At 38.4% G+C, this 17,724-nt stretch overlaps 1 protein-coding gene across 6 annotated transcripts in view; it reads left to right on the top strand.

Moving 5' to 3' along the window:
• Positions 1-17,724, top strand: part of TRAPPC8 (trafficking protein particle complex subunit 8) — a 107,127-nt gene that overhangs the window by 20,158 nt on the left and 69,245 nt on the right. For 2 of the 6 annotated variants that reach the window (XM_001159900.7, XM_063795571.1), the window contains exons 4-10: positions 491-665; positions 3,412-3,565; positions 7,166-7,259; positions 7,926-8,182; positions 8,520-8,635; positions 9,328-9,478; positions 15,911-16,011. In XM_001159900.7, coding sequence (XP_001159900.4) covers positions 491-665; positions 3,412-3,565; positions 7,166-7,259; positions 7,926-8,182; positions 8,520-8,635; positions 9,328-9,478; positions 15,911-16,011 — 1,048 coding nt within the window. Of the gene's footprint in view, positions 1-490; positions 666-3,411; positions 3,566-7,165; positions 7,384-7,922; positions 8,183-8,519; positions 8,636-9,327; positions 9,479-15,910; positions 16,012-17,724 lie in introns of those variants that run through there. The other 4 variants (XM_054672014.2, XM_009433838.5, XM_016933492.4 and 1 more) reach the window with 3 other exon arrangements.

The raw sequence follows: 17,724 nt of genomic DNA, 5'->3' as shown, positions 1-17,724 counted from the left end.
TATCTGGAGTATTGAATTATTTGGAGTGTTGGAGAAATTATTTTGTGCTTGCAATTAAAACCAATGAAATTGGATTTTTTTTTTTTTTTTGCTGTGAAAATACCGCTGGGCACGGTGGCTCATGCCTATAATCCTAGCACTTTGGGAGGCTGAGGCGGGCGGGTTACCTGAGGTCAGGAGTTCAAGACCAGCCTGGCCAACATGGTGAAACCCCGTCTTTACAAAAAATATAAAAAATTAGCTGGGTACAGTGGCTTGCGCCTATAATCCCAGCTACTCTGGAGGCTGAGGCAGGAGAATCACTTGAACCTGGGAGGCGGAGGTTGCGTTGAGTCGAGATCACACCACTGCTCTCCAGCCTGGGCTACAGAGTGAGACTTTGTCTCAGAAACAAACAAACAAAAAAAAAAAAACCTCCTGTTTATCTCAGTAGGACAATATTTATCATTGAGTAATAAGCGATAATTACCTTAATAATATGGTTTACAAGGTATGTTGGTAGCGTCATCTAGTGAAGCTGAACCTGTGGAACAGTTTTCAAAGTTGTCACAAGAACAGCATCGAATTCAGCACAACAGTGATTATTCCTACCCCAAGTGGTTTATACCAAATACACTTAAATACTATGTACTTTTACATGATGTAAGTGCAGGAGATGAACAGAGGTAAGTTTTTATTTTAATTTTAAATTTTTTCCAGTTAAATGATTTAACATTAATTTGGAGATAGCTTGTTTACGTTTTGGATTTATTTTTGATACAAGAATGTAAAAGTTTAATGTGAATTTTATTAATAAAGCATTTAACTTTATGTTTTATCCTGGCGTTATATTCAACAGTCAAGTTATTTTATGTTAGATTTCTTTTTTTTTTTTTTTTTTTGAGACGAGGTCTTGCCCTGTCACCCAGGCTGGAGTGCAGTGGCACGATCTTGGCTCACTGCAACCTCCGCCTCCTGGGTTCAAGCAATTCTCCTGCCTCAGCCTCCTGAGTAGCTGGAATTACAGGTGCCCGCCACCATGCCCAGCTAATTTTTTTTTTTTTTTTTTTTTCTGAGACGGAGTCTCACTCTGTCGCCCAGGCTGGAGTGCAGTGGCATGATCTCAGCTTACTGCAAGCTCCGCTTCCTGGGTTCACGCCATTCTCCTGCCTCAGCCTCCTAAGTAGCTGGGACTACAGGCGCCCGCCACCGCACCTGGCTAATTTTTTGTATTTTTTTTAGTAGAGACAGGGTTTCACCATGGTCTCGATCTCCTGACCTCGTGATCCACCTGCCTGGGCCTCTCAAAGTGCTGGGATTACAGGTGTGAGCCACCACGCCCGGCTTAATTTTTGTATTTTTAGTAGAGATAGGGTTTCACCATATTGTCCAGGCTGGTCTTGAACTCTTGACCTCAGTAATCTGCCCGCCTCGGCCTCCCAAGGTGCTGGGATGACAGGCGGGAGCCACTGCGCCTGGCCCCCCCCCCTTTTTTTTGATGGGGTTTCACTTTGTCACCCAGGCTGTAGTGCAGTGGCACGATCTTGGCTCACTGCAGCCTCTGTGCTTCCTGAGTTCCAGCGATTCTCCTGCCTCAGCCTCCCGGGTAGCTGGGATTACAGGCACATGACACCACGCCCGGCTAATTTTTGTATTTTTAGTAGAGATAGGGTTTCACCACGTAGGCCAGGCTGCTCTGGAACTCAGGTGATCTGCCCGCCTTGGCCTCCCAAAGTGGTAGGATTACAGGCGTGAGCCACCTCTCCTGGCCTTATGTTAGATTTCATATGCTTACCCAAACTTTCTTTTTAATGTATAATTGTTATACAGTCTGTACAAAAACACTTGTCATTTCACAACTGTAGATCATAGCTGTTATTTCTGGTTTTATATAAAATTATTTCTCTTTCTTTGTTCTTTTCTGCTTCCCAGTTTTCCTCTCACTTTTCATGGCCTGGCTTGCTTACAGGCACTTTTTCCACTGTCCACTCTCTTGTGACTTCATATTTATAGCCTTGATATTTTTCATAGCCTTAGAAATATTCAAACATTTTTTAATGTTCCCTTTAATATTCATGATTTGTTGTTTGCAGTAGTCCTTTTGTATTCGGGATATGTGAATAGATTGTCTTTAAAAATAAATTCTTGAAAAATAGGATAAACACAGTAATTTTACTTGCATGGCTTTGGAGCTTATTTTGGCTTTTGGTGCAAGGTGTGGAGCAGATTAATGTTTTGTTTGAAACTATTCTGATGCCTTAGTGCCACTGAGGAAATGTAGTTTAATAATCATTACCCGCCTTGTCCTGAGCATGGACCACCATCTTTTTATTAAATTTTCCTCTGCAGATCCAGTTAATTACTCTGAAGATTACTAATCTTTAGGATATTTTGAAATGTCTGTAGCCCGTTGGATAAGGTGTACTACTATATTAATAGAAAAAATTTGAAATGACTATTAGAATTAGTTTCTGTCAGTTCAATTTGGAGTGTGTCTTCCGTATTGAATGGTTGTAACTAGGATATTTAAGGTAGTAATTCAAGTATCAGATGAATGGTTCTTAGGTTTTGCAGTATCATTAGTAACGTGAGCAGGAGTTTGCTTTATTGTCCTTCAGTGTGTGTACACACACATGCATCTGCATTTATACAAATTTTCTATAACTATTTTACTTATGCAGCCATAATTTTTTAGTGCATAATATTATTTTGTTGTTTGCTAGGCTTGTTGCTTACATAGTATTAGTATTTACATTTGAATGTGGTTAGTTTTCCAGGTTGGTTTTTTTTTTTTCTTGTTTTTCCTCCTTTTTTTTTTTTTTTGAGATGGGGGTCTCACTCTGTTGCCTAGGCTAGAGTGCAGTGCCTGGGCTCGAGCAGTCTTCCCACCTCAGCCTCCTGGGCAGCTGGGACCACAGGTGTGTGCCACCATTTTTGGTTAATTTTAATTTTGATAGAGATAGGGTTTCCCTATGTTGCCTAGGATGGTCTCTAACTCCTGACTTGAAGTGATCTTCCCACCTTGGCCTTCCAAAGTGCTGGGATTATGGCCACCACGCTGAGTCAAAACACTTGTTTTGTTTCCTGTAGTTCCCCCCCAATCTAGTTTGACCACCAGAGCTCTCTCTTTGAATAACGTAGAGGAGTATCTTGCAGAATTTTATTCCACGGAACACACTTTGGTAACTGCTTTAAGGTGGTATCTAAGCTAGCTAAATTTCAATTGCCATCATGATTTTTGTTTTCGCTTTTAGGTTATTCTGTCCTAATTTTCTAGAAGGATAATTCTTATGTCCTCTTTTATATTTTTCCAGTCTAAATATGCCTTTTTGGGGGATTATTTTAATGTTATTTTTGTACTACTTTAGTCTCTATTATTGCCTAAGGCCTGCTCCTCTTTTACTTCAGATTTTTTTCCATTTTCTGTTTTAGAGCTGAATCAATTTATGAAGAAATGAAACAGAAATATGGAACTCAGGGTTGCTATTTACTTAAAATTAATTCTCGAACATCTAATCGAGCATCAGATGAACAGATACCAGATCCTTGGAGTCAGTATCTCCAGAAAAATAGTATTCAAAACCAGGTATATGTAAAAAATAAATGAAGCAAACCACAAAAACTATACTTCAGTTTTTACGTTTTGGTTTAACTAGTATAATTATTCATATTAATTGTGTGGAATCTGGTCAGTTTTGATCTGTCAGAGGTGAGCTCTTAGGTCAGTGGTTTAAAAGCTGTTTTTAACTAACTACAGTAATCCCTTATGTGCACTCTTTTCAGGTGTGTACTATCAGTGTGAATTAATCATTTTCTTTTTTTTTTTTTTGAGACAGAGTCTTGCTCTGTCGCCCAGGCTGGAGTGCAGTGGTGTGATCTCAGCTCACTGCAACCTCCGCCTCTCAGGTTTAAGTGATTCCCCTGCCTCAGCCTCCCAAGTACATGGGATTACAGGCACATGCCACCATGCCAGGCAAATTTTTGTATTTTTAGTAGAGGTGAGGTTTCACCATATTGGCCAGGCTAGTCTTGAACTCCTGACCTCAAGTGATCTGCCCACCTTAACTTCCCAAAGTGTTAGGGTTACAGGTGTGAGCCACCGTGCCTGGACTGATCTCTTTCTTAAAAGATTAAAAGTGAATTACACGTTAAGAATTGAATTAGATAGGCTAGACGTGCAGAATGGAATTTCTGACTTGTCTGTTTAATTCATTATGAATGCCTACAGTCAATTCTTTATTATCTACATGCTCTGGAGTTGCTCCCTACATTTTTCTTTTTCTTTTCTTTTTTTTTGAAACAGAGTCTTGCTCTGTCGCCAAGGCTGGAGTGCAGTGGCACAATCTCAGCTCACTGCAGCCTCCACCTCCTGGGTTCAAGCAATTCTCCTGTCTCAGCCTCCTGAGTAACTGGGATTACAGGCGTCCACCACCTACCACCACGCCCGGCTAATTTTTTTTTTTGGAGACAGAGTCTCGCTCTGTTGCCCAGGCTGGGGTGCAATGGCGCGATCTTGGCTCACTGCAACCCTCCACTTCCCATGTTCAAGCAGTTCTCCTCTCTCAGCCTCCCAAGTAGGTGGGACTACAGGCGCACACCACCACGCCCAGCTAATTTTTGTATTTTTAGTAGAGAGAGGGTTTCACCATATTGGTCAGGTTGGTCTCGAACTCTTGACCTCAGGTGATCTGTCCGCCTCAGACTCCAAAAGTGCTAGGATTATAGGCATGAGCCATCATGCCCAGCCTCTTTCGTACCTTTTTAACATGCTTTTATAGCCACCTTCAGGAACTCATACTTTTTAGGTGGGTGGGCATTTCCCTCCAACTTTCCGTTGATTTCCCTTCTTTATGTACTCTCAGGAGTTACTGTTTTTTAATTACTCCTTTCTTAACCTCGAGTTCTAGAATAAGATTGATTGTCCTATTGGCTTAAGTTGATGGGCGTTTGATGTTTTGTCAGACTTCTAAGGTACAATAGTATGCCGCTTGGTAGTAGTCAAATGCCAAGTTCCTATGCTTAGTTCAGATAATCAAGAGTCACTGTTTTTTGTTTAGAAGAAATTTTTTTTTTTTTTTTTTTGAGACAGGGTCTCGCTCTGTCGCCCAGGCCTTGGTCTCCCAAAGTGCTGGGATTACGGGTGTGAGCCATCATGCCGGCCTAGAAGAAATTCTTTTTTTTTTTTTTTTTTTTTGAGACGGAGTCTTACTCTATCGCCCAGGCCGGAGTGCAGTGGCATGATCTCGGCTCACTGCAACATCTGCCTCCTGGATTCAAATTATTCTCATGCCTCAGCTTCCCGAGTAGCTGGGATTACAGGCGCCCACCACCACGCCTGGCTAATTTTTGTATTTTTAGTAGAGATGGGGTTTCACCATGTTGTCCAGACTGGTCTCGAACTCCTGACCTCAAGTTATCCCCCTGCCTCAGCCTCCCAAAGTGCTGGGGCTACAGGCATGAGCCACCACACCCGGCCAGAAATTTTTTTTTTTTTTTGAGACAGAGTCTCACTCTGTTGCCCAGGCTGGAGTGAAGTGGCAAGATCTCGGCTCACTGCAACCTCCACCTCCTGGGTTCAAGCGATTCATTTTTAGTCGAGACAGGGTTTCACCCTGTTGGCTAGGCTGGTCTTGAACTCCTGACCTCAAGTGATCCACACGCCTCAGCCTCCCAGAGTGTTGATATTACAGGCGTAAGCCACAGCGCCTGGCCTAGAAATTCTTAAGTAAATGGAAAATATATTTATATTGTTCAATTAAACTATATTATGCAGTCTTTGTGTGACATTTAAAAAATCAATTACAAAGCTTATGTAATTTTTGATCTTCTGATATAAGTATTGTTTAATCTGTTTATTTGCTTTATTTTTCTGTCTCATAAATGGAATCTTTAAATCTAGATGTAGTGCTATCATGGTATTTTACTGACTTTAGTATTGAGGTGATTACTGACGTTCTTTAAGATAATGCTGGGGAAAAGCAAAGAAGTACCAGTTGGATGTGAAGGAACTTTATTTTAAAAAATGGTCTTTTAGGGGCCATTCTAAGAATAAGAACAGTACTGAAAAAAATACACTTTAGAGTTCAGTCACCTAAGGTTGTGAAGGGGAACATAAAGAAGATTGTGCAGTATGAGAACTTTTAGCAGAAGGCAGAAATATCAGAAATCTATGCCTTAGCATCCTAGAAGCTCAAAGTTGGAGAATAGTTTAGAGGTTTTACATCCAGTGCTTGATCTAATGCTTTAATTTCTTTAAACTTACGAATGACTGTGTCTATTGACAGTACTCACTGTATTCTTATTAAGTGACCTATTGCATGTCTGATCACCCAAAAATTCTCTCATTTTGCTTAAGGATCAATAAAAAATTCTTGACCTTTGCTTGTACGCTTGATCCTTTGGGAGTGACTATGTTAGTTTTCCATTAAGACAACTTTCAAAATATAGAAGGATAATTCTCATGTCCTCTTTTATATTTTTCCAGTCTAAATATGCCTAGTTTCTGCAACTCTTTCTCAAGGAGTGGCTTCAGACTTTCTTGTCCTGGTCACTTTCTTCTTGAGTTCTAGTTTATGTAAATTCCCTCAAAGTGTGACACTCAGAATAATACATCATCTTTACTGGTCTTGTAGAGTAGTCTGGGTATTTTTAGTTTAAGTGTTTTTTTGTTAACTGAGAAACCAGTTCCTTTGCACAAATAAACGTTGCGTTAGATATTTTTCTAAAACACTTCAGTATATTCAGAATTCACTCCAACCTGCTTACACTGTGACCCAAAGAATTTCATATCTGTGCCTCTCTTCTTTCCCTGTCTGACTCTAGTAGTCCATCTCTCTTGCCATTATTCCTTACTTAAGATGCATAAGCATATGTATGTGCTTATATGAACACTCGTGTATATACATATCATATATAAGTAGATATCCTGAGAGATAATTTGAATTAAGAAGAATTAGGATAGTAGCTTGAGTGTGAAAGGGGATTTAAGAATATAGTAGGTGTGAGTTGGAGTGATAGAATAAGATCCATGGAAGAAGTTATGAATTTGGAGGACGAGAAAATGCTCACTGTAGCAAATAAATGAGGCCAACAGTTAGCAGAGTAACCATAGTTGTTGATGGATTTGATAGTATATTAAGTATGATTGAGTATAACTGCTAATGCTTTTTAAATTTTATTTTGATAGGAATCATATGAAGATGGCCCTTGTACTATAACTTCAAATAAGAATTCTGATAATAACTTGCTTTCATTGGATGGATTAGATAACGAAGTCAAAGGTCTTGATATATTTTCTCTTAAGTTTCTCTTTTGATTGAAAATATGCACTGTTGTCAGATCATGCTAACCTTTATAGATAAAAGATGGGGGAAATTTTTCATAATACAGAAAGATATTGGGCAGGTTAGTTTTTCTTCTGAAGATTTTACTGAGCTACTTGAGTTTGGTTGTTTTTGACACTTAAAAATTTGTTTTATATGAGTAGTGTATAGATTTCTTTTAAAATATTTTGTAGAAAGCAAGGGAAGATGTGATGCACAGCATTAATTATTTAAAAATTTACATGATTTTGAGAGCTTTATTTCTGACTTTAAATTATGATTTTTGTAATGATAACAAATTTTTTTGTTATATTTTTTCTTATGGCTTAGTTGTACTATTTAAAAGTCATTCTTTATATTATTTAAAATAAAGTATTTTTCTCCATTTCCTGGTTTATACCAATTTTCAAATTACTAATACAGGTACCAAAACAAATATTAACTCAAGCTCATTAATTTTGGGGCTGGGGGATGTTACTGCTGTTTTATCTTAGACATTTACCTATACTGAAAGATAAAGGATTTTAACATTCTGCTTTTTTTTTTTTCTTTAGCAGTATGGTAGTATTAGCACTGTTTTCTGTTGCATTCTGAGAGTAAAAGAAATCATCTCTTTTTCAGTAGATGGCTTACCAAATAACTTTAGAGCTCACCCACTTCAGTTGGAGCAATCCAGTGACCCTTCTAACAGTATTGATGGCCCAGATCATCTAAGATCTGCTTCATCGTTACATGAAACAAAGAAAGGAAATACCGGAATAATTCATGGTGCATGTTTAACACTTACTGATCATGATAGAATTCGACAGTTTATACAAGAGTTCACATTTCGGGGCCTTTTGCCACATATAGAGAAAACAATTAGGCAATTAAACGATCAGGTAAGGTTTGATTTTTTGGATTAGTATTTTAAAAATTTAAGTAAATAGTAAATTTAAGAATTATTAAACGTATTTGAAGTTTTGTTTTATTTTCGTTTTAAGATAGGCCAATATTAAGACTTCCCAAAATTACTATCAATGATGAAATTCTGTTCAACTCCAGAAGAGGCTTATTCATTTTCACTAGGATTTTGCCAGCATATTGGACAGTTTTCTTTAAATCAGTTTTATTAAAATGAACATTTGCTATTAAAGCTTTTTAGTTAAAATTTTTTTATGTAAAGGAAAAATACTAAATTCTTTATGTTTGTCAACATATTTAATCTCTTTTTTAAAGCTAATATCAAGAAAAGGTTTGAGTCGATCTCTATTTTCTGCAACTAAAAAATGGTTTAGTGGCAGTAAAGTTCCAGAAAAGAGCATTAATGACCTGAAAAATACATCTGGCTTGCTGTGAGTAAAGTGTTATCATTTTTGTTTTTCCTCTGTTTAACTCTCTGACTAGTGTTTGATTGTATATCCTGCAGAAGATAACTATCTCTTTAATTTCTTAGTTTCTTATTGGTGAAAATTCAGGTGGATAAGAAGAGTGACTCAAGTAAATCGTATTAATTTTTTAAAAACTAAGTAATTGGACATCTAAAAACAAATGGGAAAGTCACTTTTGGTCTGTTTCCTTATTTGCAAAACAATGAAGTTAGACTAGGTATTCATTAGTAACCATTCTATATCTAAAATGTAATGGCCTGATGATTCTAAGACAAGGGACACATTTAATAAATTTTGCTTTACACAAAAAACCATTTTAAGGAAAAAATATAATTAATCCATTTTGGATTTTAATCTTTCTCCTGGTTGTATATAAATGTGAGTCACTTGGAATTAACCATTTACTTCATTATTTGACCATGGAGAAAATGTTTGCCTGCCATTGAGACATTCTCAGGGCTATAAATAATAAAACAAGGAACTTTCTGTTTCCAGGTATTTTTGAGAACTGACACTCTTGTTGGAGGTAGAATTTCTTTAAAACAGCATTAGTTTTCTTCATGTTCTAGAAGAACATGGCAGCTTGTTAATGTATTTTATAATTTTAATGGTTTGGGGGGTAATAAATTATAAATTATTTTCTTTTGTATTTACAGGTATCCGCCGGAAGCACCAGAACTTCAAATCAGGAAAATGGCTGACTTATGTTTTTTGGTGCAGCATTATGATTTGGCTTACAGCTGCTATCATACTGCAAAGAAAGATTTTCTTAATGATCAAGCAATGCTTTATGCAGCTGGTGCCTTGGTTGGTATTCTATGGTATTATAATTCCTTAATTCTGCTACCATAAATTATTTAGAAATTTCTCTTGGTGGCAAACAGAATCCTTAGGGATAAAGTTGTACTCAAAGAGCATATAGTACTTTATAGATTGTTAATTCCTTAATGCTGAGTTGATGGATTTCCCTCAGACTAGTTGATTAGCTGGGTATGGTGGCACATGCCTGTAGTTCCAGCTGCTTGGGAGGCTGAGGCAGTAGAATTGCTTGAGCCCAAGCGTTTGAGACCAGCCTGAGCAACATAGTAAGATTGCATCTTTAAAAATAAATTGAAAAAACTTATTTCTTAAAAACAAAACCCAAAAAACTAGGTAATTAAAAAATGGTCATGTATTAGGGTTTCTTTCTTTATTAGTACTTTCCAACTTTTGCATCAGCTTTCAGAATTGTATTTCATTTTCTAATATATTTAAAATACAAAAATTTTTTTAGAAGTTTTTTTAAACCTTGACAAACATTCTTAAGTTGCTTGATGTATGACTTCATACATCAAGAACAACATGTACTTTGGTGTGAGACACTCTCTCATCTTAGGCAAGTTATTGAATATCTCTAAGCTACAGTTTTCTGACCTGTAAAATATGTGAATCCTAATGGTATAGGATCAGATAAAGTATAAGGCATGCACTTAGCATAATGCCTTATATATAATAAGCTGTCAGTAATATCCGTTGTGTTAGTTTTGTAATTGATTACAAAGCCAGGTATTTCCAAAGAATTTGCTATACTTGTTGCCTAAAACCTTTTAATGTTTTTGAAAAGTTACCACAAATATATGTGTAATCTGCTTTATGTGTTCAGAAAAGAGTAAAATTAGCACTGTTACTTTTTATTTAATCTTTTAAGAGACATGTAAGCTTATAAACAAAAGTGAAGAAAAAAGTTTGTAAGAATAATTCATTGGTAATTGTGTAGATACTTTTTTTTAGCTAGAAAATATTCACAGGCTGACAGATACTTGTTTAATAACTGGCATTTGTTTTGCATTTATTTTAATACTGTGCATATATAAAATATGTAACTTAAAAATGGAAGCCAGAATAGCAAAATTATATTACTATTGCTTTCTGGTTCTCTAATTTTTTAATGAAAAAAGTCAGCCCACTTTTTTTTTTTTTTTTTTTCCCTGGAGACAGAGTTTCAGCTCACGGCAACCTCCACCTCCCGGGTTCAAGATTCTTGTGCTTAAGTCTCCTGAGTAGCTGGGATTACAGGCATGCCCGACCATACCCATCTAATTTTTTTTTTTTTTTCGTATTTTTAGTATAGACGGGGTTTCGCTGTGTTGCCCAGGCTGGTCTCGAATTCCTGACCTCAGGCAATGTACTGTGCCCGGCCAACCAAGTTTTTAAAAACCTTTCATAGAAATGGAAAATATGCTATGTTCATGAGAAGTGTTTGAAAATATAAGTGAATTTTCCTTGGCGAAATATTCTCTGATTGCTCATTATAGTCATCCAATTTAAGCTAATATGAAATCACAAATACTTCATGTTATTATTAATACCTTATAACCTAGGTATGCATTTGTAATGAGAAATTTTTATTTAATGTACCTGCAAGTAGAATGTTTGATAAAAACTACATTTAAGCCATTCAACTGGAAGTATTAGTAGCTATTTGAGAGAAAATAATATAGCACTGGAAAATAAAGGCATATTTACTCTTAGATGATATATGTGCACCTGAAAATCACTTAGCCTTTAAAAGCTACCCTAAAAATAATGGGCTTCTGAGAAAAGTTAGACTGGGATAGTCTTCCTGAAACCTATTCATCTTTGTAACCAGAGCACAAACAAAAACATTAAATGGTACCTTGGAAGATTACCTAAATAATCTAGATAGGCAGCTTAGCATGGCTGAGGATACCTCAGGGAATATAAAAAATAATTTTTTTATAGAGATGGGGATGAGCAAGAAGAGTTCCCAACCGGTGGAGCTGATCATAGAAGAAAGTACAGCCTGCCCTGAGCCCAGAGCTGTGCAAGGCTGGTGGTGTACTTCTCTGGAGACACAGTCCATATGCACCAAAGTGTAGGCATTCAGTTTTTAGCAGCTGAAAGAGCGCCTTTCTGTGCAGCAGCTGAGCTCAAGGCTTTTTCCTTTCCTACTGAAGGATATAAGTTTATAATACTGCTATTTTTGATTCCCTTGCCTAAGAAAAATTATGTATGAATAAATAAAAATTTAATTTGAACTGATATCACTTCCCTTACCATTCACATGTTAACTAATTGATAAGATAAAAATGTGTTGTAGTAGAATAGACTAGATTGTATGCCTTTTTAGATGAAAATTATAGAAGATATTTAGTCATAGTAACTACAAAGGCAAAATAAATATCACAGCAAAACCAGTAATAGGAATGCTTGCAGACTTTTTTTTTTTTTGAGATGGAATCTCACTCTGTTGCCCAGGCTGGAGTGCAGTGGCTTGATCTCAGCTCACTGCATCCTCCACCTCCTGGGTTCAAGTGATCCTCCTGCCTCAGCCTCCCAAGTAGCTGGGATTACAAGCATGTGCCACCACTGCCAGCTGATTTTTGAATTTTTAGTAGAGATGGGGTTTCACCAAGTTGGCCAGGCTGATCTCGAGCTCCTGACCTCAAGGGATCTGCCTGCCTCAGCCTCCCAAAGTGCTAGAATTACAGGCGTGATCCACTGGGCCTGGCCAAGAAAACATGTTTTAGAGCTGTACGATATTTTGTCACATGGATATTATGTATTTTATTTAGCTTCTTCAATGAATTTTAGAGCAGATACTGCTGAGTGCTGAGGATACAGAGGCATTCTAAAATAGATATCGTTCATATTGTCATTCATGGAACTATCAGGTTAAAGGCTTTAATCATATTTCAGTTCTCAAATCATTATTTGTTTTTTCTTCTATTTTAAAAAATGTTGCAGAGAAGTACATTTGTTTGTCTTAAAAGTGAATTATGGCTTTCCCATCCTGCTATTCTCCCCTCTCAGCCTCCCGAGTAGCTGACATTACAGGCATGTACCACCACACCTGGCTAATTTTGTATTTTTAATAGAGACAGGGTTTCTCCATGTTGGTCAGGCTGGTCTCGAACTCCAGACTTCAGGTGATCCTCCCACCTCGGTCTCTCAAAGTGTTGGGATTACAGGTGTGAGCCATTTCCATTAAAACTTAGGTTCTTTTTTCTTTTCTTTTTTTTTTTGGAGGCAAGGTCTTGCTCTGTTGCCGAGGCTGGAGTGCAGTAGTGCGATGACAGTTTATGCAGCCTCCACCTCCTGGGCTCAACTGATCCTCCTACCTCAGCCCCCCACAGTAGCTGGGACTACAGGCATGCGCCACCACGTGTGGCTAATTTTTATATTTTTTGTAGAGATGGCATTTTGCCATGTTGTCCAGGATTGTCTTGAACTCCTGAGCTCAAGCATTCTCCCTGCCTTGGCCTCCCAAAGTGCTGGGGTTACAGGCATGTGGCACTGTGCTTAATCTTCATTTCTAAATCCTTTAACCACCATTGTATATTATTTGAATTATTAACTAAAGTCCTAGTTATTGCCAGTAGAAAGAGTTTTTTTTTTTTTTTTTTTTGATACAGATCTCAGTATGTTGCCCAGGCTGGTCTTGAATTCCTGGGCTCAAGCACTCCTCCTGCCTCAGCCTCCCAAAGTGCTGGGATTACAGGTGTGAGCCACTGTGCCCATCCAGAATGAGGTTTTAAAATGAAATATGATCTAGGAAATTGACAGTAATAATAGGCTTAAGAAAAATGGTCTTTGCACTGTCTATAAGATAGTGGATATAAACTAGAGTTTGTAATTGGCAGAATATATTGATAAGGCAAGCCGTTGTGAGCTCTGATTTTATATTGTTGCCAATAAATTGGAAAGAGATGTACTTTATTTCTTCTCTTTGTGATCCATCATTGGTCTGTTCTCTACTTATTGAAGGTTAGGGAAGAACAGGGAGGAGGGTGATAGTAGAAATCTTAAGCTAGGCTAATCTGGTAGTATATATACACCATAACCCAAAGTGTTTACTAGGTTTTTGTGAAAATCTCATTTATATATTGAATGGGAGACTTCAGATATTAACTAGAGAATTTTAAGATTGAAAGCTTATATAAATGTATTACTTATATTACTGTCGTAGATAATTCTTCTGAAAGTACAACACTAAATCATTCTTGTCGTAGCCTCTGCTCTTTTTCCACCAGCAAATACTTGGAAATTCCTTCTTGGAGCATTGTGGGCCAAAGCTTCTCTCTGGGTGGAAAATTGTTGCCACTTCCAGTGTCACAGGGAAAACACACACACACACACACACACACACACACACACACACATGCGCGCAATCAAAAAGCAGGACACTGGAGAGGAGTAGGGGCTATTTTCTTTTTTTTTTTTTTTGAGATGAGTCTCGCTGTCACCCAGGCTGGAGTGCAGTGGCACGATCTCGGCTCACTGCAGGCTCCGCTCCCCGGGGTTCACGCCATTCTCCTGCCTCAGCCTCCCGAGTAGCTGGGACTACAGGCGCCCGCCACCTCGCCCAGCTAATTTTTTGTATTTTTAGTAGAGATGGGGTTTCACTGTGTTAGCCAGGATGGTCTCGATATCCTGACATCGTGATCCGCCTGCCTCGGCCTCCCAAAGTGCTGGATTACAGGCGTGAGCCACCGCGCCTGGCCAGTAGGGGCTATTTTCAAACAGAAAACCCGGCAAATGGGTTAGAGGAGAAAAGCCCCAGCTGTGCAAAGTGGAGACTGACTCCCCCATCTCCAGTGGCAACCTAACATGCTGGTTATGTTGGGCCTGGCCAACCTTTTTTCCCTTTGTCTCTATAACAGATGATACCACAACCAAAACTGTTACATCTCAGCATATCAGAGGCCCATGGAGTAAACATAAATGGAAATACCTTTCAAGCTAGTTTGGAAAAATAGATGGCTTAGATAAACTGACTATTCAACCTCCCACTTAAAGCTGTTAGGCAGAATATCTGGGAGAACACTGGGGGTAAGATGCTGCTTAACAGAAATAACCTTTTGCTGTGACCAAGAGGTTGCTCGGACCAGTGTAGGGTCAGCATATTTTGTTGTTGTTACTGTTTGTTTGTTTTTTGAGACCGAATCTCACTCTGTCACCCAGGCCAGAGTGCAGTGGCACTATCTTGGCTCAATGCAACCCCCGCTTCCCGGGTTCTAGCGATTCTCCTGCTTCAGCCTCCTGAGTAGCTAGGATTACAGGCACCTGCCACCACTTCCGGCTGTTGAGGGTGTTCAGGAATTTTTGTATTATTATTAGAGACAGTGTTTCACCATGTTCACAAGGCTGGTCTCCAACTCCTGATGTCAAGTGATCCGTCTGCCTCAGCCTCCCAAAGTGCTGGGATTACAGGCATGCGTCACCACACCCAGCCAGTTCAGCATATTTTTGATGGGAAAAGATAACTGTCAAATACTACAGTGACAAAGAGGAAGGGGAAACATGAGTAGCTCTAGAAAACAGAAGATTAAAAAATCTGGACAAAATAAAAGTGATGGACAACACACCTAACCACTAGGCCTGACCAAACATTCACCCATAAGCACATTGTATATACGTGCACCCACTCACACTGCCACACAACATTCACGTAGACGCCCAAAGGAAGACAAATCCAAATGTCTGCTCTGGAATTTCCATGGCAAATCTGAGTTTAGGCAAAAGTGAAGACCTCCCTGGGGTCTAAACAAATCTTAGGAGGCAGTCTTTGCTCCCCATGTAGCCAGTGGTGCCCTTATATTTGCCTGAGCCTTTTGTAATTGTCTGGACACCAGAATTCATTCTTCATTTTCCTGGAGTTTAATTGCTAAATCTTATCTGATCTAACTTTACCTGTAATGGAAGCATCTCCCTTTTGATCTCTGTATTCCCCATGTTCTTTCAGGAAAAACACATCCCAAAACAGTGGTCATTAGAGGGTGTTCAGAAATTGGAAAGTAGAAAGAGAATAATATAAATACAATAAAGAAATGCCTGTTACTCTCATGATTTCTCTGAGACCAGTTGGCCAAGGATCCACTAGTCTTTAAGGATATGTTTTAAAGGCCTTAATTGAAGGTACTGCAGTCTTTGCTCACAAGAGCCAAGTAAGACAGTGCTACTTGGAGGTTTCTATAAGACTCTTACTCATTACTTACTTGAATTCTAGGTGCTCTTTTGACCTCTCTGACTTCAGTCCTTCCAGAGTCAGATCACCCATCTTCTCTGAAGAGTGACTGGGCTACAAATGTGTTTTTCAAGTCTGCATTAGGCTATGAAGTTTATACATGTGTATCCAGTTAAAAAAAAAAGCAAATTTCATTCCAACTTTTAGTTTCCCATCTAAACTGTAAGACTGTTTCTTCTTTTGAAATATGTAAACTATGTCTTTTATTTTAGGAAATGGCAGCAGTGTCTGCTTTTCTTCAACCAGGAGCACCTAGGCCATATCCTGCTCATTACATGGATACAGCAATTCAGACATACAGAGATATCTGCAAGTAGGTGACTATATAAGATTTATATTGTATCCAGTTAAAGGTCAGTTTGTTCTTTTTTTTTTTTTTCCCATTCCTAAACTCCCAAATCAAGTTAATATAGTCGGAGACAAGTTGAGGTGATTTTTAAAAAGTTAGTGTTTTATTATACCTTTTTCTTTTCTATTTTGTTTGGATTGGTGGTTAGGAATGTGTTATGTAATGTTGAGATTATATGTTACATTGAAGGTAATTTGTATTGTGGGGGCATTTCTAACTTTAAACTGCTATCAAGTTAGGAATTAGTCATTTTGCATTTTCTTTGTTAAATAGGCAAAACACAAATAGTTAAACAATATTGTATTCATAGTGCTTTCTGTTGGAACCCTATAAAAGTGAGAACTCACCACCTATAAGGAGACTATGAGCTGGTCCCCAGTGGTCAGGGGAGATTTCATGGGATATTTGATGGATAGACCTTGAAAGAAAGGTGGTTAGGACTTGATAACCATGAAGACGTATCAGGAATTGTGATTGGCAGGCATAATGTTTTAGATGTGCATTATTGGCTAAAGAGATGAAAGCCCTGGCTAGGTTGGAAGGTTTCTGTATAGGGAAAGTACTGGATGATAAATTTGGAAAGGAGGTTTGAGATAAATCTGTGTGAGGAACCTTTACTGTCATGTATTATTTTTATTTTTGTTTCTGGTTTTTTTTGAGGAGGAGTCTTGCTCTGTCATCCAGGCGGGAGTGCAGTGGCGCAATCTTGGCTCACTGTAACCTCTTCTTCCTGGGTTTGAGTGATTCTCCTGTCTCAGCCTTTGGAGTAGCTGGGATTACAGGTGCGCGCCACCATGCCTGGCTATTTTGTATTTTTAGTAGAGACGGTTTCACCATGTTTGCCGGGCTGGTCTCGAATGCTTGACCTCAAGAGATCCACCCACCTTGGCCTCCCAAAGTGCTGGTATTACAGGCATGAGCCACCATGCCCAGCCCATGTTTGTTTTTTTTTTTTTTTTTTGAGACAGTCTCGCATTGTCACCCAGCTGGAATGCAATGGTGTGATCTCAGCTCATTGCTACCTCCACCTCCTAGGTTCAAGTGACTCTCCTGTCTCGGCCTCCCAAGTAGGTGGGATTACAGGCATCTGCCACCATGCCCAGCTAATTTTTTGTATTTTTAGTAGAGAAGATGTTTCACTGTTTTGGCCAGGCTGGTCTCAAACTTTTGACCTCATGATCCACCCACCTTGGCCTCCCAAAATCCTGGGATTACAGGTGCGAGCCACCGCGCCAGGCCCATGTATTATTTTTATTAAGCTTCAGTGAAGACTTACGTAGTAGTAAATGGAAAATTACCGAATATTTGAGTAGAGAGTTGACGTAATAAAAGTTAGTTTTCGGAAAGATTAATCCGACTTATCTGTTGTTTCAGAATAGATGCACTGGAAGGCAGATATAGAGGCAATTTTGACCCCTATAAGACCCCTATAATGTTGAAGTAAAAGTAGTCATCGTAATGGTAACATGGTTAGAACAGAACAACATCATTAATAAGATAATAATAAACATTTTTTGAGTGTTCAGCATTCGCCACCGTGCCGAAGAAATCTATATGCTCATTTAGTCTTAATAACAAACCTCTGAAATCGTGCATGCTATTGTTATCCTCATTTTACAGATGAGGAAACTGAAGTAATTGACCATATGGGATAAATGGTTTAGGAATCAAACATAA

This window comes from Pan troglodytes, chromosome 17, assembly GCF_028858775.2.
Source record: "Pan troglodytes isolate AG18354 chromosome 17, NHGRI_mPanTro3-v2.0_pri, whole genome shotgun sequence".
NCBI lineage: Eukaryota > Metazoa > Chordata > Mammalia > Primates > Hominidae > Pan > Pan troglodytes.
The sequence above is the reverse complement of the archived record's forward strand: the minus strand, read 5'-3'. Positions and strand labels throughout refer to the sequence as shown.